We start from the raw sequence: 24,890 nt of genomic DNA, 5'->3' as shown, positions 1-24,890 counted from the left end.
CACGCACTAAGCTCTTTGCTGGGGATGATTCACATTTGCTCTGTCCTAGAAGACCAGGTTGTGTTGCAGAACTTAGGGGTGGATCCAGCCTCTGCTTGTCCATCCTCACCCACACTTCACAGGGGCCAGGATGTTCTTAGTTGTCAGTTGAATGACTGGGAGGCCCCACTTGGAGAAAGCGTACATGTTAAGAAAACGATGCTTTAAAGGAAAACGTGGTTATATACTTACCCCCAAAGTTTAAAAATTGTTCCATTTACCTGAAAGTTTCCATAAACATATAAAATGGGACATACCTGACTTTAATTTCCCTGTGATTTTTATTTCATAGGGAAAGGGCTACTCTTTGATAGAACACCTTTTGTCTTTTCTTAGGTGTTTGGCCACTGGCTTTGTGTGTGGAGAGGGTGTGCAAGCTCTTAATGAGGGATTTCTGGTCAGTTTCTCTAAGGAACAATGTGGTTGGTTTTTTTTTTTTTCAAGCTAACATTCCCTGAGCCTTCAGGTAACTCATGCAGTCCTTACAGCAGTCCTCTGAGGTAGATGAGACTCATATTCCCCCCTTTACAGACAAGGCAGTGCAGGCCACAGAGGAGTCCTGTGAGGCCCCAGAGGCGGGTGGGCCCCGGAGTCGTGCCCTTCACCTCCACTCCTTTAACACTGGATGGTGTCTGCCCCCCTCATGCTAAAGCTGCTGGTTTGGATTTATTGCAGCCAGGTGGTGTATACACAGGTAAATGTATCTGTGGTAGAAATTTTGGTCATCAGACAATTGGATGACAAGTTCTAAAAAGGAAATTTGTACATCAGGACTTGCAGCAAAGCTTTGGGGAAAATCCCCTTCATATGTCACCCTCCTTCCTTATTCTCTGCTCTCAGGGCCCGGCAACCTTAATTCCTCAGAGCCCCTTGGTCTGTTTGTCAAGGGTGGGGCTCCAGTAGCACCTCCACCATCGTGACAATAAAATGTGTCTCCAGATGTTGCCCAGTGTCCCCTGGGGAAGGGAGGGTACAGTTACCCCAGTTGAGAACTCTTGCCTCGGATAATGTGTAATAAATGCTTGCTGAAGAGCCAGGCTGAGTGTTGGAGGTTTTTCCTATCTCGTCAAGCATTGTCGATGGCCACAATAGTGACATGGGTGGCAGTCCTGCCCCCGGACACCCTTCCTGACGCGCCACTGGGCGTCTGAGAGCACAGGGAGGCCGCTCTGCCCCGAGTTCTTATCTTTCTTGGAAGGTTGTGAACAGAAACTGAGCTCTTTGTCCTCAGGAACAGACACACCTTTGAGATAAACCACCTTAATTACAGAAGCAGCATATGGGACATCCTCAGCTTTGTAGAAATTTTTTTGCCAGATGACATTTTCCATGCTGACTTCCTTTTGGTAGGAAATAAGCAGCTTGACCTTCGGCGGCAGTCTGGTTTTGGACTAAGAATGTTGGTGTGACTCTCTTATCTTTGACTCCTTTCCCTTTCTCTCCAGAAAGGACCTAAGTGTGAAATACCCCGAAGACCTTCCCATCACCCTTCCAAATCTGCTGAGGTTCATTTTGCATCACTCAGACCCTGCTTCTGCCCCCCAGAACTTGGTTAACCCTCCTACCAAAGAGTGTCTTCAGAGAGAGGCCGTCCTGCAGCAGGGGCACATCTCCCATCTGGAGAGAGAGATCCAGAAGCTGAGGGCGGAGATCAGCGCCCTGCAGCAGGCGCAGGGGCAGGTGGAGGCCCGGCTCTCGAGCGCGCGTAGGGATGAGCAGCAGCTGCGGCGGCAGCAGCACACGCTGGAGAGGCAGCACAGCCTGCTCCAGCTGCACAGCGAGCAGCTGCAGGCCCTGTACGAGCAGAAAACCCGGGAGCTTGAGGAGGTGGCCCGCAAGCTCCAGGAGCTGGCCGACGCCTCGGAGAACCTCCTCACCGAGAACACGTGGCTCAAGATCCTGGTGGCCACCATGGAGCAGAAACTGGAGGGCAGGGACGGGGCCGAAGACCGTGCTCCCCTGGATGAGGTGCGATTGGACTACCACAAGCCCTCGGGCACCCCCCGGCTACCAGCCAGCACCCCTCCGCCTTCCAACGTCAGCTCCACGCTGGCCTCCGAAAGGAGCACTGAGAACAGGACAGACTAACTTTGAAAATAACATGAAGAAATCAGAGGTGAAGACTATACATTGCGAATATATTTATGCAAATTTTATTGAAATTTATTGTAAATAAAGATTTTCTCAGTGGTCTAGAAAATCAGCTTGAATGTCATTCAGCTTTTATTGAACAGGGATGACATCCCCTCCACTTATTGCACAAACTTGGTAGCTTTGAGACAAAAACAGTAGCACAGTCCACTTGAAGATTTGTCTGAAAAGTTAGTCCATATTTTAGTGGCTCAGCGTCGGCGTTCCCTCCCCATCCCCCTGCTGTTGCTTCTGCGATGACATGCAGAATGAAAGGCTAATGTCCTGACTGACTAGTCAGAAAACTTGGACACAACAGTTGGGCTATTCAGAAAGAATTCAATGAGAGGTCATAACTTAACTAAGCCATTTGAGTGTGTGGCTCTGGTGTCTATGCTAAAAAAAAGTAGCTGTTGACCAAGAACAGTGAGAGGTGTTATGTGGTTGGTCACCAGTTCTGCAGGCACTTCCACTTGCCTCCAGAGACCCCACTAGTGCCCCACCATGCCCTTGACCCTCACCTGGCACTGACACCGTGCTGATGGGCCTGATGCAAATGGCACAGATGTCGTGGGATAAGGAACCTCCAGGACTGAAACTGAGGAGAAAGTGATGCCTCATCTTTTCAAAACCGAAACTGCACCGGCCATGGTAAGAAGCTCAGGGTGAGTTTGACAGTCAAGCAATGGTCATTTTCAGGGTCAGGCTCAGGGACTGAAAATGCAAGGCCCGGGAGCTCCTCGGTTACTTGGGTAAAGGACAGACAGCCTTAGGTGCAGGCTGCCGGCTGCAGAAAGTAGAGGTAGAAAGCCTGAAGTTCTGAAATGTGAGGGGAATGGATCGAACACCCCTACACCTGCCCCATTTTTCTTATGTCCTTCATTAGGAAACACACCTTCTCCCTGACCTTCCAGTTGACCCCTTTAGAACTTCTGACCCCTCCTCCCGCCCACACCCTGTGTGCTGCTTACAGGGCCTTCTGCTAGTCTCCAACCTGACTCATGCTTGGCCATCCCCAGGTGGGGGCCAAAGGCATTTCCTCCCCTGTACTAAAGCCCGGCTGCCTCCTAAGGATTCCTTAGTAGCCCACCTGTGCTGTCTCAATCCTGCCTTCAGCTCAAATGGCCTAACTAGCTACTCCTCCCCTCCCCCCAAGCTATACACCTTAATGTTTGACCGTTAATTTAGGGGTACGCCGCTAAAAGGAGTGTTCCTTAAGCTCCCTACTAGGGGTTCTAGAAAGTTGATTAGTTCAACATGCTTTTTAGAGGAGATTTGGATGAGGCCAGAGGAGCCGCCTTCCGCCCGACCAGGAGGCCAGAGCTTTGAGGGGGAGCTGGGAATAGGGGGCAGCCCCTGGCGACCTGGGAGCTCCCTGCCCATGCTGCTGGCAAGGCAGCTCAAGTGCTGAGGGCCAGCGCTCCCCAGCTCACCCAGAGCTGGCCTCCAGTTTATTCCCGAGGATGCAGACACAAATCACATTTTAATCATGATAGTTTAGGGTGTGCTTACAGTGGTGGGATTAAAAACCTAAGCAAGTTCACTGAAGTATACACAAGGGACATCTCGGAGGGGCAGGGTGGGAATCACTGGCCTGACCAAGAGCCACCAAACTCCTCACCTTTTCGAAAACCAAATCCTGAACCTGAAACTCCCTCTTCCCCCAGCCCCCTCCCCTGGGTGCCCACTAAGCACAGGCTGCTGGGGGCTCCTGTGTGTACAGGCACACAAGGGTGACACTTGGCGCTCTCAGAGTAAGGTCAGGGTACCCTCCTAGGTGGCCCACCTAGGAGGTGGAAAATGAAATCCAGGACCCAGCAGGTGGGTGGGAATCTGGGAGGAAAGGAAGCGAATTTGTGAAAAGGGCAGGGGGAAGAAACCAAGCACCCCCCACCACCCCCTCCAGTGCAGAAGATATTAAATACAACAACAAACAAAAACCACAATGTTCTGTCCTTCCTGGGCCAACTGAGTTTGGGATTCAGGTAGCCACCGCGGCTCTGGTGTTTCTAGCGAAGCCTGTGCTCAGTAAAGCTGGGTGGGGGGCAGGGTGCTCAGCATGCTCAAGACCACGGGGGCCAGAAACTGCTCGGCCACTAGGACGCCTGGCAGCCTTGGGACTCGGGCCTCGGGCCCTGACTCGTCCTTCACCGGCTCCCAAGCAGCTGCAGTAGCTTCCTTGCAATCACTCCACTAGCAACAGGAACTGGCATTTACAACCTCATCTACCTAGAGCAGGAGAGGGCGGGACGTGCTGCTGCTCCCATTCATTGCTCACAAAGCAGAAATCGCCAAAGCACCCCAACAGGTTAGCTGCGAGACTTAAAGCCGACGTGTCACGTTCTCTACATACACACGTGTATCTGAGGCCCCCGCCAAGTGCAATGTGGGCCTTACAAGTCTAAGACCCCCCCTCCCGCCTTGACTCAGCTCAGCGTTAGTACGGACAGTCCCATGTGCTCTATATTTTTTAAAAAATCAGCAAGAGAGGCTTAAGCACGTGCTTTTGGGGCCTATTTACAGTTCACAGGCTTGTGAGCTCACGCGTTACAGTAGTAGCTCCATCAAAAACAGGCTCAGCTAAACATTCAAGTAACAAAAGCGCTGTGGGGCCATGAGCCCCAGCAAGGTCAGGCCTGCCCACTGCCTGCAATGGGCAGTCCTACCAGGAGGCTGAGGGGTTGCCCAGTGCCACTGAGCCCTGGCTCAGGACCGCCGGGACCCCAGGAGTCGGTGCATGCGATGACGAAGTCCGGTGAGGCCATGCCAGCAAGCGTCAACCCTTCCTCTCAGATGGTAGCACGTCTGTGGTTTCGCCCCTACTGCGCCTCTTGGCTGGCGGCAGACAGGTCCAGGAGCCTCCGCATCCCGGCTCAGCCGTGGACTTCAGGGCCGTTGGGGGTCAGCTTGGCCTTCCTCTCCACGCACGGTCCCTTGGCCGAGTACTGCACTAGCAGGAAGGGCTCCTTGGTCTCGCCATCCCCCACGATGCTCTCCTCGTCCTCTGACTGGCTGATGCGCTGCAGCCGCAGGTAGCACCAGCAGCCCAGGATCAAGGCCCCCAGGGCAGCGATGGCGATGAGGATGACAATAACCGTGACCACACCGGTGGTGGGGCTGTGGTCCATGATGGACATGGTTAGCGCTTGAGCGGGGGGGGCCCTCTGCAGGAAGGTCTTGGTGGGGACGGCTCAGTGAGGCTGGAACCCAGGCTGGACACGAGAGCCCTGAAAGAAAGAGCAAGATGAGGCTACACTGGGGACTCCGCTGGGGACCCTGACAGCTCACACGCTCGGGCCTGCTCTTCCATGGGGTCTATTTTTAATCAGTTCTTAAGCCTGACCATCCTGCCCGCATCCTAGTGAGAAACAGACTGGTTGGCATTTGCTGGGTGTTTTTGTTTACGATGCTACCAGCGTTCTCCTCACTCAACCCAGCCACTTCCATTTAATACCTTCAGTGCCTCTGCTACCAGACAGGCAGTCATCCTCGCTCAGCCAGGAACCTGACAGGCTTCTCAGGAACCTGAGAGGGGGCACCCGAGACCTCCATCACCACTGCAGCAGAGGCTGAAAGAGGGTCTGTTTAAGGTGAATGTTCTAGAAGTCCAGCACCACTAGGTGTTCAGTAACTGCTCACAGCTTGAAAGTGCTTCAAGGACTTCCCTGGTGGCGCAGTGGTTAAGAATCCACCTGCCAATGCGGGGACACGGGTTCGAGCCCTGGTCTGGGAAGATCCCACATGCCGCAGAGCAACTAAGCCCGCGAGCCACAAATACTGAAGCCCGTGCGCCTACAGCCCATGCTCCGCAACATGAGAAGCCACCGCGATGAGAAGCCCGCGTACCGCACCGAAGAGTAGCCCCCGCTCGCCACAACTAGCGAAAGCCTGTGCGCAGCAACGAAGACCCAATGCAGCCAAAAATAAATAAATTAAAATAATAATAATAAAGTGCTTCAAGACGGCCAGAGATGAGGGATTCAAAAGCAGGGAAATGACATCAGCCCCTCTCGTGAACGGGACAACGGGACATACATAGCTCAACGAGTCTTCAGGAGCACCTGTGAGAGAGTGCAGCCGACAACAGTCTTTGCCCACAAAGAAGCTGTAGCTGACCTGGCTCTGGAAAAACTTAGGGGAGGGCAGGGGAGAGTGGGACAGACCAGCCGCTGCCGGCGTCTTGGTGCAGGAGCCAGACCGCAAACGGATCAATATGCCAAACACCTGTCGCTACAAATGCAGGAATGTAATGCTGGGAACATAGGGGACCAGATGCCTTGATGCTAAACTGGGCGGGGCAGGCAAAACTCAGGGAGGTGATGCTGATGCCGAGATGTGCGGGAAAGCCAGACCCTGAAGAGCTTCCCGGCAGGGGAACACTGTCTGCTAAGGCTCTGAAGACAGGAGGGCCCACTGGCAAGTGCGAGGAGTGGCTGCAGCTGGAGATCAGCTGGTTTGGGTGGCGGCGGGGAGGGGTGTACATGCCCCAAGGCCCAGACAGCAACAACCCACTGAGGTTGGAGGTGGTGGCACCCCTGGGTGCCAAGACCTTGCACTTTTAAAATTTCTCCTGCCTGACCGTAAACGGAGCAAATAATAGTAACTAACACCCAGGTGGTTACGAGGATGCCTGCAACACCTGGGCACAGGGTGGGCAGAGTCGATGCTCAGCTGTCTGAATCTGGTTTTTCTGGAGAAGACAGACATCAGTGCAGGTAGACATCATTGGAAGCGGAAGGTTTTCCCTCCAGACAGGATGGAACCTGCCCTCCTTGAGCAATGACAGCCTTAATTAGAAATGATTCTTATCCACACCAGGGAGCCCTCCACCCCCACCCCAAGGCCAGGTTCGCCTGAAGGTCAAAGGCAGCTAAGTCAACACCCCTGAGTCTGTCCGGGGACCGGGCCCTGAGAAAACCCTAAAGACCCCCAGAACTGCCCTGCTCCCACGCCCACCTGTGCAGAGGGGTCCTAGTCGGGGGGGGGGGGCGACATCCCTGGAGTCTTCCCCCTTCTTACTGCCCCCAGGGTCAAGCCGCTGCCATCACTCTCAACAGGCTCCCTGGTCCACCTGTGGGGGCCATTGCAGCCAGTGCCCCTGTCACTCAGAGGAAAGATCCCAAGTCCCTACAGTCACCTACGGGACCTGATGAAGCATCTCCACCCCTGCTCCTCTCCTGCTGACCCCATGCTCCTTCCTACCTGCAGACCTTTGCCCAGCCAGGTCCCTCTGCCCAAATGCTCTGCTCCCCTTACACTTGTGCAGTGGTTCTCAAGTGGGGGCAACCGTGCCCCCCAGGGGACATGTGGCAACGTCTGGAGACATTTTTGATTATAACAGCTGGTGTGTGTGTAGGTGCTACTGGTATCAAGTGGATGGAGACCAGGGATGCTGGTAAACCTCTCACATGGCATGGGACAGCTCCCCAAAGACCCCAGACAAACATCAACATGTGGAGGCTGCCCTGGTTAACTCCAGCTCAGGCGGGGAGCCTTCCTGACCCCATGGTCCAGGAAGTCCTCTTCGTCCTGTGGCTGCACTCACTCCTTCCCTCCCTCCAGGGCACCAGCCTCAACGTGCAACCCTGGCGTCTGTGTCAGGGCCATCGGGTTGGCACCTGCCTCCCCTGTTGGGCTGTGTGCTCCGTGAGTGGCCCTGCACACTTCTGTGCCCACCCAGTGCACAGGTCCTGCTGGCCTCTCCCCTGCCACCATCAGGGCTACCATCAGCTCCCACAACTCTGCTCAGCCTGTCCTCTTGGGCCTCCGCATGGAGCAGGTGATGCCCCCAACCCCCAGAGAGCCTGCTGGCTGCAGCTGGGTGAACCTGCCCCAACCCCTGTGCTCTCGTCCCGCTCGGGAGCACACCTAGCTGCCTGTCCCTCCCCGCCTCACCCTCTCCACTGGCCCTTGTGCCCAGCGCCTGCTGGGGTGCCTGCCCTCCCCCTGGGTTCCTGGACAGGAAGGCAAGTCAGTATCAATTCAGAAGGGGAAGTGTGTATGTTTGGGGAGGAGGGGGGTGGTTCAGGGACAGGAAGTGGGAAATCAAACAATGGCAGCAAGACCTGGGGAGGGGGGACCCCAGGGGCCAAACCAGCTGAGGAGCCCAGGAAGTGCCTCTGAGTCCTGGGGGTGGGGGACAAGCGGTCCCGGGACCAACGACCAACCACCAACCAGCAAACTGAGGCAGAGGTAGCCCCAGCTCCAAGGACCCTCTGAGAGGAGTGGTGACCTCAAAACCCTGTCTGCTGCCCCTGCCCCAGGTCAGGAGGAGCGGGTAGAGCCAGGTGACCAGGCCACAGTCATGCCTTGCCTGCAGTCCCTGGCCCTCCCTTGAATGTGTTTGTTCCTTCACTCAGCAAGTATTTCCTGAGAACCTATCTGTTAAAAAATCTGATCATGTCATCCCCTGCTCAGAACCCTCCCTGGTACCAGCAGAGAATCCAAATTCTCTACTTCCCCAGCTTCTTCACACCCTTCTGCCTCATACCTCAAGGCCTCTGCACGTTCTGTTCCTTCTGCCTGGAGTGTTCTTCCCTGAGTGTCCCGTGACTGGTTCCTTCCCATCAGACGGGACTTTCTCAGAAGGTGCCTCTTGGGGGCTGCCTTCCCAGATCACCCAGGAGCCAGACACAGCCCACCCCCACTGGCCATCGTCTCGTACTACTTCCTCTTATTTCCTGGCGCTCTGCCACCTGAAATTCTCTTGGGTGAGGGAAGGTGTTTCCCTGGCTGCCGTCTCCTTCCCGCAGTGGACTCTGAGGCTGTAGGAGGACACTGTCCATCTTGCCCACTGCTGGATCCCCAGCCCTATTACCAGCACACAGCAGGTGCTCAATAAATGTCTGCTGACCGACCACTCCAAGCCCGGGGAGGCAGTAATCAGAGGAGACCTTGCTTGCATGGGGATCACGGTCAGCAGCCCCCACCCCGAATGCCCCCGAATCTTGAAGCCACCACGGGTCCCCTCAAGGGAGCTGGCAGCCTGCGTGGAAGGACAGACTGCAGGCTGAGCATGGGGGTAGGAGCCACGTGTGCAAGTGGGTCCCAGGCAGGCCTGGCCCAAGCCCACGGAGGGGCAGCTGTCCCTGCACGAGCTGTGGGGAGGGGAGGGGAGGGAAGATGCCACTGTGATGCAGATCCCAGAGGAACCTGAAGCATGAGGGCGGCCGGCCAGTTCCCTCTGAACCCTCTTGGCCTGGGCTGGACCCCACCCCTTGCTTCATCTCTTCAGGGCCTCCCTCCTACCCTTCCGAGCTAAGATGTCTCCTGCAAGTCAGCTGACCCCTCACCCTGATCCAGGAAAGCACACAGGGCAGGACGCGGAGGACCACAGCTTGGGCTGGGTAGACGCCCAGGATGGCACATGGGAAACCTGGACCCCCTTAGAACAATCACCAAAGCAGTTAACACTTATTCCATACCATCATCTACTCCTCCCAACAAGCCCGTGGCTAGCGCTGCTCACTGCTACCATCCAAGTTTCACAGGTGAGGAAACTAAGGCGTGGAGAGCTTGAATGGATCATCCAAGAGTGAACTTGGACAGAATAAAGGAGGATGGGACCCAGAAGTGGGGCCCAGCAGAATAAAGGGAGGGGTCTTCTAAGTGCAGAGGGTCAGGCCAGCCTGGGAGCCAGAGCACAGCCGAGGACTGTAGTCTCCGGGCACTCTAGGGGTGGGCGACGGGCCATGCTCCCCCCAACCTCTGTAGCATCTCCTTGCCAGCTCCCTCAGGACGAAAGCTGGCACTGGAAGCCCAAGGCCATCTGGATCCCCCAAACACACAGTGCCAACCCTCCACCCTCCTTCCACCCTCCCGCTCCCACCTCCCTCAGATGGATCTCAACAAGCTTTCTAAAGCCCAGCGTCTGTGGACACCACCCCTCTGACCTCTCCCCGTGCCCCACCCCCAACCACGATGGGTTCAAAGGACAGACCCTGCATCAGCCACCAGCAAGCTGAGCGCAGGCGTCCCCCACTGTCCTGCTGCCCGCGGAGGCCCACGGCTTAGGTCTTCTCCAATGTTGGGTTGGGTTCTAGTTACCCCTGCCTCTTCAGGGGACCCCAAAATGAAGCCTTAACCCCACTCCACAGGTCCCTTCTCACACTCAAGGCCCAGTGGAGCCCAGCCAGCAGCAGAGCAGATTAGAGTCCCCTCCTTTGACCCACACCATCCCTCCACTCACTATAATTAGCTGTTGTGACGCAGCCAAGCAAGCTGCTCCTAATGGCCTCAGTTTCTCAGCCTGCAAAATGGGAAAGAGGCCTTGACCTCAGCAGCCAGGTTGTGGGGAGGCTGAGAAGTGATAAGAAATGTGAAAACAGAAGGGCTATGGGGCCACCGGGTTTGTGTGTCACCAGGTACCACACCTTCCTGGGTGTTACAGGGTCGCCCCTCACTCCCCCCGAAAGGACCTGCTCCCAGGAGGGTACAGGGCCTGGTCCAGGCCCAGTGCCACAAATAGCGCCTTCCTCAGGGACACGCCGCTGCTACCTTCTTCTCGCTTAACTGGGCACATCATGAGTGTCACCCAGCCCAGCTGGACACCAGCTTGCCACCCCTCCCCCCCTGCAGCCTCCACCTTCTGGGGCTGCCCTGCTTACAGGGACGCACCACCTCCGCAGGGGTGAAGCCATGCCCCTTCCCCCAACAAAGCCATCAGGTATGCCAGCAAACCAGGCTCTGTCTCTTCGGGGGACCCCACTTCACAAACCGGAAACATTTCCTGCCCAGTTTCTGATTAGAAACATAGGACTGTGGGGAGGACGGGGCATGACAAGGGGGCAGGTGGCATATCTGCTCTGTGCCAGGCCTGAGCAGGCACTGGAACCCAAGGAAGCATCACACAGGCCCCTGCCCTCCAAAAGCCTGGGCAGGAACAGTGGGGATGCGGATGGGAGACTGACAATCACTGGGCTGTGCCCAGCTCTGCAGCCAGTGTCACCTCACCCTCCACCAGCCTCCCATTACACCACGGTCCTCCCGGAGAGGAAACTCGCACCAGCACCCCCCAGGTTCCCCTGTGCAGAAGAGGAAGCTGGCACAGGCAGAGAACCCCAGGGACTGCCCCAAGGTCAGTCCGAGTCTCCTGTGCCCCCACCCTGTGAATCAGCCACTGGCTATTCTCACAGGCTGCCCTAGGCTCAGCTCACTTGCCAAACAACTTTGGTAATAACAGTAGACGCCTGGCAAAAGTTGGCAATAATTACTATGTGCCAGACACTGGGCTGAACACTTCACACAGATAATCTCCTTTCAGCATCAAAACAACCCTAGATTTATTACTATGCCCGCTTTGCAGATAAAGAATCTGTGGCTCAGAGAAGTTAAACCAATTGCCCAAGGTCACACAGCCCGAAAGTAACTGCGCAGGGATTCAAACCCAGGCAGCCTGGATCCAGAATCCGGGATTTCAACTCTGACACTAAAATGTCATATTATTTGACCCCCGCCTCCCCGCTCCCTTGCCTGAGGGGACGAGGGGGACAAGTGAACCCCAGTCCGCCCCCACCCAAAGAGTCTGGGTGACTGGGGTGGACGGCTCTATGCTGGGGACACAGGGATGATAAGCGCCCTGGCAGCTCCCGCGTGCCAAGCGCGGGCGACGTGCAGGCGCAGTGCCAGGCGCGCTCCACGCACCCTCTCATTTAACCCTGCCAGGCGACTCCGTTGTCTCCCCGACTCTACCAAAGAGCTAAGCGAGGCTGGAGGGTGGAGGGAGCTCGGCCCAGGGGGCGACAGCTGGAGGGGAAACGACAGCTGGAGAGGCAACTCCAGTCGGCTTGACTTGGCGCGGGGGAAGCTTAGGGGACGGGGGACTACGAGACTCAGTCATGCCCACGCCGCACAGTCACCACCGACGGAACCGGGCACCAAACGCCGCGGCCCGTCCTCAGTTTCCCCACCTGCGAAATGGGCGCCAGACGTCGCCAGAACCCCCACCCCTAACCTCTGCAGCTCTCCTGACCACTCTGGAGGTTGCCAGGATCCCCGCCTTCTGTTATTTTTAAAAATCCCTAAGTGTCCGGAGGAGACCCGCGGCCAGCCTGGGGCGCAGAACTGCGGGCCGCGGTGAGGGGCATGCACTGGGTTGGGGGGACACCAGCTCCCTGCAAAGCCGCCGCCGCCCCCCGCCGCCTCCTTTGTCCCGATCTCGCCGCAGCGCAGCGGACAAAGAACCCCCGCCCGCGGGCGCGGCCCCCCGGAACAGACCCTCCCCCCGAAGCCGCGCCCCCGCCCGGGCTGCCCCTCCCCCGCCGCAGAGACCCCCCCCCCCACCGCGCGCCCCCACCCCATCCGGGGCGGCCCCTTCCCCTCCTGCAGGCCCCCGCCGGGCCCGAGCGCCCGGCCCGCCCGACCCCTCTCACCATGGCGCCGCCCGCAGCCCGGCCCGATCTCCCCGATCGTCCCGCAGCCCCGCGGGCCCGGCTCCGCCCGCCCGCCCGCCAGCCAGCCAGCCGCCAGCCAGCCAGCCAGCCCGGTCCGGCCGCAGCGAACAGTCCGGACGCAGGAGCCCCTCTCTGCGGCGGGCGGGGTATCTCCGGCTCCGCTCCGGACGGGGGCAGGGCTCTCCTAGAACAGCCAATGGGAGTCCGCGCTGGGACGGCTGGGCGGGGCGGGCCGGGGCGGGGTCACGTGCGCGCGGGGCGGGGGCTGAGCGCAGCTGGCAGAACTGGGGGCGGGGCGCGGGTTCGACCTCCTAGCGCGCCGATTGGGCGCGGGTGGGTGCGAGGCCCGGGCTGGGGGCCCTGCCTCCAACCCCCCCAGAGGCTCACCTTACTCCCGCCAGCTTACGGAGGGGAAAACTGAGGCGCACAGCAGGTAAGAGTGTGGCACGCTGCCCGGAAGCAGGGAGCGGCAGCATCCCGGGCAGGAGCAAAAGATAGGCAGGACCCCTAAGTTAAATGTCCTTCCGTGGGGAGGGAGCTGGTTGTTCACTCGTTTATTAGTTCATTAATTCATCATCCATCTGTCCATTCATTCAATATTTATGGAACACCGACCATGTGCCGGGTACACCAGTGGTCGCGGGTACAGCCACGAACAAGACAAATAAGGACTCTGCCGTCACAGAGCACTCATTTTGCTGCGGGCTGAAGCTGTGGGGAATTTGCAGCCTCTTGGCCTCTTATAATCATGGTTATTTAATTTAATAACCCCGCGATTAGGCCCTCACCAAGAGCTATGCCTTGTACTCAGCTCTCAACACATTTCATGGAGACAACGGGGAAAGGAAGAGCTACTCATTTTCCAGACGCTCCGAAGTGCTGAAGTACCACAGCCCGCATATAATGAAGACAGGATTGGAGGCCACGCCTGTCTGCCTGGGAGTTACTGCCGGTTAGTCCACTTGTCCACCCAAGAAGGGGGTCCAGCAGGAGGACACTCCCCCTTGTGGCCAGCCGGGGCCCATAAGAGGGGCAAGGGTGGGTACTTCAAGGCCTCTGTGGCCCAAGTTCCCTTTATCGCCACCTCTGGCTTGGAAGGCAGGAGGGGGGAGGTGGTGCCCCTCATCCTGGAAGCTGGGAGTCTTGTCTGGAAATGTCTTTGCCAGCCTCAAGCAGAGGCCTCTGGGAGAAGATGGAGGGCCCAGCTCTCAAGGCCATAGTCGCCACGCTGTCGCTGGTCTCTCCTTCCTGCTTCAAATGTGCCAAGCTGTTTCCCACCTCTGGGCCTTTGCCTGTGCTGTTTCCTTCAACTGAAACATTCTTCCACTCCTGTCTTTCAGAGGGCCCTCCCTGATCTCCACCTAGCGCGGTCCCTTTGTTATTTTCCCGCCTGTGCATTTCAAAATTGTACGTTTGCAAGAGTATGATGCGTGCCAGTCGAGTAAATGAATGAATGGGCAGACTGCAGACGTCCAGGTCTGGCCCTGCTGTGCCCTAGCCAAGAGGCCAGGCCCAGGATGGGAGCTGTAAGAGAGGAAAGTAAGAGGGGACAGAGAGGCAGAGGAGCTTCCAGCTCCAGGCCAGGTCCGCAGACACCAGAGTCAGACAGCCCAGAACAAGTCCTGCTCCTGAGTCTGGGCAGCGCGGCCTTCAAGGGCTCCTGCCTCATTAGCCACACCTGGGAGCCCAGGGTGAAAGGAAGCAGGTTCTTCCCACAGAGACAGTTTCAGCGGCCTCTGCGGTTCCAGCCTCAAGTAGCCAAAGACCTCATTAGTGGTGAGCACTTGGGAGGAGCAGGCTCGGAGCCCCAGAGCTAGGGTTGTCAAAGAAATGACAGGGGAAGCAGGGACACTTTGGGGGAACAGGTTCTGGGAGGAAAAAAGCAGAGGGGGAATGCAGCATAGCATAGAAGGTGAGCGTCAGACTGCCCGGCTGCAGTGCAGCCTTTCCTGCTGGGTAGTTTTAGAAAAGCACCCTAATCTCTCTGTCCCTCAGTTTCATCATCTGAAAAATGTGGGTGACAGTAAGTTGACCTCACAGGGCGGTTGTGAGCACCACAAGTGCTTGTGCAGAGGAAACAATTTCACTCACTCTTAACATTAGTAATAGGGTTGAACAGTAATGGGGTTGAACCTGGGCTCCCCCATTTGGATCTTGGGCAAATCACTGCATTTCTGTGAGCCTCAGGCTCCTGGTCTTCACAGTGACAACCCATCTCTGGGCCCCTGAGAGGTGGGGGACTGGGAATAGCCCACCTGGGTCCAGCCATCCCTCTTGCCCAGAGTGAGTTGCTTCGATAATAATAACAATGAATGAATAATAATAGCAGCAAACCCTGTTCTAAACACTACGTATGCATAAATTCATTTTAATCCCCATTTTACAGATGGGGAAACTGAGGCACAGAGTGGCACATGTGCACAGAAATCACCTGGGGGTCTTGTTAAAATGTAGATACTTACTCAGTAGGTCGGGGCCCGAGCTTCTGCATTTCTCACAAGCTCCCAGGTGGTACTGATGGTTTGGGGACCACACTTTGAGCAGCAAGGGGCTAATGCATTTGCTGAAGGTCACAGGTGGTGCACAACAAGCCTGGATCTGAGCCCGCATAGTAGGCTGCCGAGTCCTGCACTTAACCGCCACCGTAAGTGCCTGCCCCAGCCCTAGCTTTCTCCCCTACAAAGAGGCAGGAAGTATAGTTCTCCTCCCCAAGCCCATTTCCTCTCTTGGGGCCCCTACCACCTCCCTCCATGGGTGACATCTGGCCCGTAGAATCTCCCTGCCCCCAGCATCCCAGGGGTCCTCCTGTAGATGACATGGAGGTTTTCAGATGCTCATTAGCCAGGAAGATAATTAAGGGCAAGGGCTGAGATCACCCTGGCTCCCTGGGGCTTGCCGGGGCCCAGCCGGGCCTGCCCTGTGCCAGGCTGGCCCTGTGCCTGCTTCCCTTGGGGCACTGGAGGGACTGGGACAAGGGAGGGGTTTGCTGGGGAGTAGAGAGGCCTCAGCCAGCCTCCAGGGAGACTCCAGTGGGGCCTCCTTGCCAAGCCCACAGCTCTTAGGGTTCCAGGCCTAAAAATGAAATGAAAACTGCTTGGCCAGAGGGAAGTTCCCCAAAGGGAGAGAAATGAGCCGCTGGTGAGTTCTGCAGGGCGAGGTTAGATGGGACACAGAGAGGGCGCCATCTTGTTCTGAATCACACAGCAATCCTGGTCAAGGAGAGAAATCCTCCCTTGCTGGTGGGTGGCTTTAAGATCTCTCTAGCATCTCTCTAGCACTGGCTTGGCTCCCTTATAACCAGGAGGGAGCAGACCTTGGGCTGACAGTCTTGGGCAATCCACAGTCTTGATCTAGAATTTAACAACGTGTTGTTTTTCTGCAGTTTATGTTACTTTCTATTTTGGGCGCAGATACTGCTTTTCCATTTTTGATAGTGACATACCCATTTCTTTTTATTTATTTATTAAAAAAAAATTTTTTTTTTGGCCACTCCGCATGGCTTGCGGGATCTTAGTTCCCCTACTAGGGATTGAACCCAGAACCACAGCAGTGACAGCACCAAGTCCTAACCACTGGCGTGCCAGGGAGTTCCCCCCTATTCCTTTTTAATTCAGTCTATTCAGGGGAAAAAACTAAGTGAGTTAATTTAAAGCAAAATGTAATAGAAGTAACTGGAGATGGTACGGGGGTATGGAAGCAGTGAGTACAGTGGAAGACGGATGGCTGAAGTGGGGAACCTGCCAGAGGTGAACCCCACAGCCGCTCGCAGCCCAGTCCTCTTACTGCAGGACCAGACAGAGCCCCTCACCGGGACGGAGATATCCCATGGGCTCCTGTGTTGACCGGAAGAGTCCAGCTGGGTTGTCATGGGTTGAGGGCGGCCGGGGTTGGCTCCGGTCTTCATTCCTGTAGTCTGTGTTATCAGCGTGATGAGGGGCAGACTTGGGGAGGGGGGAAGGCAGGGCTGTCCTGAGGTGCTCCCTGCCCTGAGCCTGCCCTGCATTCCCACGTGCGGTACCCACCCCCCGAAACACACACGTACACCTGGGCACTGGCGCCCCTTAATCACCCATTCACTGAATCATTCATTTATTCACTCACTTTTTCATTCATTCAGCCAATCTTTATGGAGGACCTCCTCTGTGCCAAGCACTGTGCTAGTTCCCAGGGAGACAGGCATGAATCAGATGGGAAACTCAGCTCTCACGGGGTTCACAGTCTCCTGGGGGAAGACAGATGATAAACACAGAACTGAGTACACTATAGGGGTTATCAGACAGTGTATGCGCTAGGGAAAAACGGAAAGACAGCAAGGTGAGAGGTGTGGTGGCAGGGGCTCTCTGAGAAGGTGTGCCCTGAACTGGGAGGATGCAGCCTCGTCCTGGCACCAGAGAATCTCACAGACGTGGAAGCAGGCAGACAGCGAGCTGAGCAGGGATCCCTTTTATTTTGATTTTAAGTAATTTTCTAATGAAACTTCAGGTGCAGAGAATGATGGACTGATCATAATCCAGATCATGGCGTATTCTCTTTGGTCTTACATGACCTGCTTTTCTTAAAAATTTCCACAGTTATTTTACTCACGTGATACGCACCAAGTCACCCATTTATCAAAAGCCAGAACCCTAACAATGGCCCAAGTCCAGTCTTGAGGTTCCCCATCCCATCCCCCACCCTGTGGTCCCCATCACCTTGGGTCCTGTCTTCATTACTCCCTGCTTTCCTTCTTGTATGGTTTTATCCTCAGTGTGTGTGTGTATATATATGTATATATATAGGGTTTTTTTAAAATCTATTTATTTAGTTTTGGCTGCGTTGGGTCTTTGTTTCTGCGCGCAGCCTTTCTCTAGCAGTGGCAAACAGGGGCTACTCTTCGTTGCGGTGCACGGGCTTATTGCAGTGGCTTCTCTTGTCGCGGAGCCCGGGCCCTGGGCGCGCGGTCTCCAGTAGTTGTGGCGCAAGGACTCAGTAGTTGTGGCCCATGGGCTTAGTTGCTCTGAGGCATGTGGGATCTTCCCGGACCAGGGCTCGAACCCGTGTCCCCTGCATTGGCAGGCAGATTCTTAACCACTGCACCACCAAGGAAGTCCCTCAAAGTATATTTTTTTATGTTAGTTTCTTCTTACTAACTTTATTAAAAGGCTATATTAGCTTCCCCTGGCTGCTGGAAGCAATTCCCACAAACTGGATGGCTTAAAACAATAGAAATTTATTCTCTCACAGTTCTGGAGGCGAAAAGTTCAAAATCAAGGTGCTGGCAGAGCCATGTTCCCTCTGCAGGCTTTAGGGAAGGATCTGCTCCATGCTTCTCTCCTGGCTTCTGGTGGTTGCCAGCAATCCGTGGCAATGCTTGGCTTGTAGGTGCATCACTCCAGCCCCTGCCTCTGTCTTCACATGCCTTCTCCTCTATGTGTCATCACCTCTTCTTTTTTCCCCCAACATTATTGAGGAATAATTGCCAAATATGATTTAAAGTATACAGTGTGATACTTTGATATAATACACGTTGCAGAATGACTACCCAGATCAATATAATTAACCTATTTGTCACTTCACATAGTTAACTCCTTGTGTGTGTGTGTGTGTGTGTGCGCACGCACACCTGTGTGCACGTGGTGAGAATGTTTAAGATCTACTCTCAGCAACTTTCAAGTATACAATAATGAATTATTAACTATAGTCACCACGCTGTACCTTAGATCCTCAGAACTTATTCTTGTAACTTATTCTTGTACCCTTTGACCTACATCTCCTCATTTCCCCCTTCCCCCAGCCCCTGGCAACCACCGTTCTATTTTCTGTTTCTATGAAATCAGCTTTCTCTCTTTCTTTCTCTTTCCTTCTATCTCTCTTTCCCTCTTTCTCTCTTTCTTCTCCACATATAAGTGATAACCATACAGTATTTGTCTTTCTCTGTCTGACTTATTTCACGTAACATCTGGTGGAATAATATTACAGTGTGTATGTGTGTGTGTATATATATATATATATATATATATATATATATATACACACATACACATATATACATATATATATGTGTATGTATATATATGCTACATTTTCTTTATTCATTCATCCACTGAAGGACATTTAGGTTGTTTCCATATCTTGGCTATCATGAATAATACTGCAGTAAACATGGGAATTCAGATATCTCTTCAAGATACTGGTTTCATTTCCTTTGGATATATACCCAGGAGTGAGATTGCTGGATCATATGGTAGTTCTATTTTTAATTTTTTGAGGAGCCTCCGTAATGTTTTCCACAGTGGCTGCACCAATTTACATCCCCACAAACAGCGCAAGAGGGTTCCCTGTTCTCCGCACCCTCCCCAACATTTGTTATCTTTTGTCTTTTTGATGATATCCATCCTAACAGGTGTGAGGTGATATGTCATTGAGATTTTGATTTGCTTTTCCCTGATGATTAGTGATGTTGAGCACCTTTTCATGTACCTATCGACCATTTGAATGTCTTTGGAAAAATGTCTATTCGGGTCCTTTGCCCATTTTAAAAATCGTATTATTTACTTTTTTTTTTTTTTTTTTGCTATTGAGCTGTGTGAGTTCTTTGTATATTTTGGATATCAACGCCTTGTCAGATATATGGTTTGCAAATATTTTCTCCCATTCTGTAGGCTGCCTTTCATTTTGTTGATTGTTTCCTTTGCTGTGCAGAAGCTCTTTAGTTTGATGTAATCCCACTTGTTTATTTTAGTTTTTATTGCCTGTGCTTTTGGGTCTTATCCAGGAAATCATTGCCAAGACCAATGTCAAAGAGCTTTTTCCGTATATTTTCTTCTAGGAGTTTTATGGTTTCAAGTCTTACATTTAAGCCTTTGATCCATTTTGAGTTAATTTTTGTGAGTGGTGGAAGACTGGGGTCCAGTTTCATTGTTTGGCATGTGGATATCCAGTTTTCCCAGCACCATTTATTGAAGAGACTGTCCTTCCTCAAACATTGTATGTTCTTATCACCTTGTCAAAAATCAGTTGACTGTATGTCAACTGTATGACATACAGTATATGTGGATTTATGTCTAGGCTCTCTATTCATTTTTACTGGTCTCTGCACCTAGTTTTATGCCAGTATGTTTTATTATAGCTTTGTGACGTAGCTTGAAATCAGGAAGTGTGATGCCTTAGCTTTGTTCTTCTTTCTTAAGATTGCTTTGACTATTTGACTTTTGTGGTTCCATACAAATTTTAGGGTAGTTTTGTAAATTTCTGTGAAAAATGCCATGGGAATTTTGATAGGGATTGCATTGAATCTATAGATCACATTAGATAGTTTGCACATTTTCACAGTATTAATTCTTCCGGTCCGAGAACACGAGAGAGCTTTCCATTTATTTGTGTCTTCTTCAGTTTCTTTCATCAGGGTTTTGTTTGTTTGTTTGTTTTGTGTTATAGTTTTTAGTGTACAGGTCTTTCACCTCCTTGGTTAAATTTATTCCTAAGTATTTTATCGTTTTTTGATGCTATTGTAAATGGGATTGCTTTCTTAATTTCTCTTTCAGATAGTTCATTGTTAGTATATAGAAACACAAATGATTTTCATATGTTGATTTTGTATCCTGCAACTTTACTGAATTCATTTATTAGTTCTCATAGCTTTTGGGTGGAGTCTTTAGGGTTTTCTATACATAAGATCATATCATCTGCGAACAGATAATTTTACTTCTTCCTTTCCAATATGGATGCCTTTTATTTCTTTTGTTTGCCTGATTGTTACGACTAGGACCTCCTCTTCTTCTTATAAGGACACCATTCATTGGATTTAGGGCCCATTGTAACCCATAGGACCTCATCTAAACTTAACTAATCACGTCTGCAAAGACCCTATTTCCAAGTAAGGTCACATTTCCAGGTACCAGGGATTAGGACTTCAGTGTTTCTCTTCAGGGACACAATTCAACCCATAACAAAGGGAATCCAGATAACCTAAAAAAGAGTATCAAGCTGTCTGACTCTTATGGGGCTTAATTTCTTTAATAGTCTACGTATAGCTAAGATTGGCCCATATTGAGGTTCACTTGTTTTGACTGTTGTGTCATATATCCACTAGGTCTGTGTACCATGGCTGACCCATCTGCTGTCCTGTGGGTGGCCTTCTGGGTAGTGTCCAGGTGTCTGCTAATTTACAGTGCTGTTTGGGCATTCTCATAAGTGGCTCTTGGTGCGCGTGCAAGAGTTTCTCTGGGATGTTTACCCAGAAATGGAATCACTGGGACTCAGAATACGTGAATGTTTCACTTCAGGAGATGATAACAAGGTACTTTATGTAGCAGTTGCACTAATTACGCTCCCACCAGCAGCATGTATGATCCACATCCTCTCCGACACTTGGTATTATTAGATTTAAAAATGTTTTCCAGTTGAGTGTGAAATTGTTGCCAGCTGAGATCTTGATTTGCATGTCTTTTTTTTTTTTTTTTTTTTTTTTTGCGGTACGCGGGCCTCTCACTGTTGTGGCCTCTCCCGCTGCGGAGCACAGGCTCCGGACGCGCAGGCTCAGCGGCCATGGCTCACGGGCCCAGCCGCTTCGCCGGCATGTGGGATCTTCCCGAACTGGGGCACGAACCCGTGTTCCCTGCATCGGGAGGTGGACTCTCAACCACTGCGCCACCAGGGAAGCCCGATTTGCATTTCTTGATCACTAATGATGCTGAACATCTTTGTCAACACAGGTCTAAAATATATTCACCTATATTTCCTACTAAGGGTTCTGAAGCTTTGGTTTTGACATTTTAAGTCCATAATCTATCACCTTTCCATCATTAAGTTCCAAAGGATATTTACCTCTAATTCCTACTAAAAATTTTAAAGTGGTTTTTATTTGTTTGTTTGTTTTTGGCATTTAAGCCCTTAATCTGGAGTTGATTTTTGTCTAAGGAGGGATGGGTCGTATAATCTTAGGAGCTTTTGTAAGGTGACAAGTGTATTTTGGGGACAGTGGGGCAGGATGTTTGACTGGGACTCTTGAGTGTACTGGGAATTGTTCACTGGATGTTGAGTTCAAATTCTGCTCCTCCCATTGACTGCCTTTGCGATCTTATACTTCATCTCCGTGACCTCGGTTTTCTCATCTGTAAAATGAGAATTATAGCAGATACTGCCCTTGGTTGCCATAAGGATTGCATAAGACAAATTACACAGGAAGCTTCCCACATTGCCGGGTACACAGCATAAGAACACTAACTAGCATTTATTGAGTACTTACCATGTGCCAGGTGATGCCAAGCACTTTACATGTGTTATTTACTCACTTAACCCCTGACAACTCCATGAAGTTGATGGTATTTTCCACACTTTACAGATGAGGAAACTGAGTCTCAGATAGGATGAGTGAGTCCCCCAAGAGCACAATGCTAGCATATGTCAGAGGACTTGAACCCTGGCAGTCTGGCTACAGAGCCCTCATCTGTCACCACCACACATCAAAGCCATTCCCTCCCTCCCTCCCTCACCCTCCAGAATCTAGTCTCTGGGCCCTGCTTCTACAGGAGGAAGGGTCTAGAGGTTGAAATGAGGAAGTAATAGGCAGTGGGGTTGACCCCTGATTCCCCGGTGGCCCCTACCTTTGACTCTGAGGCTGGAGAGAGGCTGGGGATGGAGGGGAGAGGCGGGGCCTCCTGCTGGGGAAGTCCATCTATCTTCCCCATCCCCAGAGGTAGTTGTCCATCACAGTGGAGATGAATCACAGGCCACAGTGTTCTCCCCGGTGTCATCCATTATTCACAGCTGCCATCCCGGGCCTGGGGCTGCTTTGGGGTCAGGCAGGAATTATTCCCAAGGCCCAGCTCTTAGGCGCTTTTATCCACAGCTGAGCCTGACCACAAGCAACTTTCTTCTCTAGATCTGAGGGGAGAGGACTTTCCATCAAGAGGGGACGGAGACTCCAGCATGAGTTACAGGCCTGCGACCCACTGACAGACAAAGCACTTGGGGCTGTGTTTGAGCCCAGCTCTGCCACTTTCCTGTTACCTTCTTGGGGCCTCAATTTCCTTATCTGTAAAATGGGAATAACTGGCCCCACTTTGCTAAAAGATTTAGAAATAATCTACAGCTAGATGCATGAGTGGCCCATAGCTGGGCTTGAGCATCAGAGTTGCTATTGTGACATTTGCTTTTTCAGTGATTGTCTCCCAGGCCCTGCTGGGGATGTGGAGATGGTGTGACCCTTTAAAGTTCACCAAGTAATTTTTTTTCAATTTTATTGGTGTGTACTTGATTTACAATGTTGTGTTAATTTCTGCTCTATAGCAAAGTGATTCAATTATGTATATGTTCTTTTTCATATTCTTTTCCGTTATGGTTTATCACAGGATATTGAATATAGTTCCTTGTGCTATACAGTAGGACCTTGTTGTTTATCCATCCTATATATAATAGTTTGCATCTGGTAATCCCCAGCTCCCAATTCTTCCCTCCCCCACCCCCTTCTGCCTTGGCAATCACAAGTCTGTTCTCTATGTCTGTGAGTCTGTTTCTGTTTTGTAGATAGGTTCATTTGTGTTGCATTTTATTTATTTATTTATTAATAAATTTATTTATTTATTTTTGGGTGTGTTGTTGGGTCTTCGTTTCTGTGCGAGGGCTTTCTCTAGTTGTGGTGAGCGGGGGCCACTCTTCATCGCAGTGCACGGGCCTTCTCACCGTCGTGGCCTCTCTTGTTGTGAAGCACAGGCTCCAGACGCACAGGCTCAGTAGTTGTGGCTCACGGGCCTAGTTGCTCCGCAGCATGTGGGATCTTCCCAGACCAGGGCTCGAACCCGTGTCCCCTGCATTGGCAGGCAGATTCTCAACCACTGCGCCACCAGGGAAGCCCTGTGTTGCATTTTAGATTCCACATTTAAGTGATATCGTATGGTATCTGTCTTTCTCTTTCTGACTTCCTTTGCTTAGTGTGATAATCTCTGGGTCCATCCATGTTGCTGTAAATGGCATTATTTCCTTTTTCTGGCTGAGTAGTATTCCATTATATGTAGGTGTGTATGTGTGTGTATATGTACCACATCTTCTTTATGCATTCATCTGTCAATGGCTATTTAGGTTGTTTCACAATAGCCAAAAGGCTATTGTGACTAGTGCTGCTGTGAATGTAGGGGTGCATGTATCTTTTTGAATTACAGTTTTGTTTGGATAGATGCACAGGAGTGGGATTGCTGGATCATATGGCAACTGTATTTTTAGTTTTTCACCAAGTAATTCTCATTTGCATCCAGGATTGAAACCATTGTCTTCACCTTGGACTTCTTAAGAGTGGCCCCTCAACAGATAAAATGCAATGAAGAAATAAAAAATTATAGAGGGGGGTACCTATAATTCTGTAGCTCTCAACGTGTGGTCCCCAGCATCACCTGGGAGCTTGTTAGAAATGCACATCCTGGGACTTTCCTGATGGTCCAGTGGGTAGGACTCTGTACTCCCAGGGCAGGGGACCTGGGCTAGACCTCTGGTCGGGGAACTAGAGCCCATGTGCATGCCGCAACTGAAGAGTTTGAATGCCGCAACTAAGAGTCCGCATGCTGCAACTAAGAAGCCCGCATACCGCACCTAAAAGATTGTGCTTCCCCCAACAAAGATCCTGCGTGCCGCAACTAAGACCTGGCGCAGCCGAAATAAAATAAATAAATAAATGTTAATTTTTAAAAAATGCACATCCTTGGGCCCCACCCAAGCCTGCTGGATCAGGAGCTCTGGGGGTGGAGCCTAGTGAGTTGTGTTTTAACAGGTCCTCTGGGAGAGTCTGGCACATACACAAGTGTGAGACCCACTGCTCCCTCTCCTTTGCTCACTTTGATGACACAGGTTGCCATGTTGTGAGCTGCCACGTTGGAGGGCCCCACATGGAAAGGAACTGAATGCTGCCAACGTGTACTGAGGGAGCTTGGAAGCTGGATCCTTGCCCAGTCATGCCTGCAGGTGAGACCATAGCCCCACCGACACTTAGATTGCAGGGAGAAACTCTTAAGGGTTCTCACTGGAGGAAGTCACACCCAGATTCCTGCCCAACAAAAACTATGGGATAATTAATGTTTGTTGTTTTAAGTGCTACGTTCTGTGGAAATTCATTATGCAGCAGATAGATAACTAATATGGTGGATATTGGCAGGAAGGGGAGAGATGGGCCGTGGGAGGGAATAGAAGGATATACTGGAGTAATCTAAAGTCTACTTTAATGTATATGGATAACAGATTCATTTTGCTGTACACCTGCAACTAACACAACATCGTAAATCAACTCTACCCCAGTAAAAATTTTAAAATAAAAAAATAAAATAGGAGAACCACCACCACAACAAAATAAAGTCTACAATAAAA

General features: G+C 52.1%; 2 protein-coding genes and 1 long non-coding RNA gene across 8 annotated transcripts in view; 2 read left to right on the top strand and 1 right to left on the bottom strand.

Annotated features, from left to right (window-relative positions):
- TXNDC11 (thioredoxin domain containing 11) overlaps positions 1 to 2,127 on the top strand; it is a 66,106-nt gene extending 63,979 nt beyond the window's left edge. For all 5 annotated transcript variants that reach the window (XM_060031752.1, XM_060031751.1, XM_060031756.2 and 2 more), the window contains one exon: positions 1,485 to 2,127. In XM_060031752.1, the coding sequence (XP_059887735.1) occupies positions 1,485 to 2,127 (643 nt within the window). The remainder of the gene's footprint in view (positions 1 to 1,484) is intronic.
- A 40-nt stretch (positions 2,128 to 2,167) lies between these two features.
- SNN (stannin) lies at positions 2,168 to 12,690 on the bottom strand. Its single transcript, XM_060031757.1, has 2 exons — positions 12,540 to 12,690; positions 2,168 to 5,396 (listed from the first exon to the last, which is right to left on the bottom strand). Exon 2 carries the CDS (start codon positions 5,304 to 5,306, stop codon positions 5,043 to 5,045), a length of 264 nt encoding a protein of 87 aa, XP_059887740.1. The 5' UTR covers positions 5,307 to 5,396; positions 12,540 to 12,690; the 3' UTR covers positions 2,168 to 5,042.
- A 166-nt stretch (positions 12,691 to 12,856) lies between these two features.
- The window catches only part of LOC132438773 (uncharacterized), a 33,272-nt gene continuing 21,238 nt past the window's right edge, over positions 12,857 to 24,890 (top strand). For both annotated transcript variants that reach the window (XR_009522220.1, XR_009522219.1), the window contains exons 1-3: positions 12,857 to 12,993; positions 13,341 to 13,512; positions 24,378 to 24,491. This is a non-coding gene — a long non-coding RNA (uncharacterized lncRNA). The remainder of the gene's footprint in view (positions 12,994 to 13,340; positions 13,513 to 24,377; positions 24,492 to 24,890) is intronic.

Source organism: Delphinus delphis, chromosome 15, assembly GCF_949987515.2.
Source record: "Delphinus delphis chromosome 15, mDelDel1.2, whole genome shotgun sequence".
NCBI lineage: Eukaryota > Metazoa > Chordata > Mammalia > Artiodactyla > Delphinidae > Delphinus > Delphinus delphis.
Note: the sequence above shows the minus strand (reverse complement) of the source record. Positions and strands in the feature narration are given on the sequence as shown.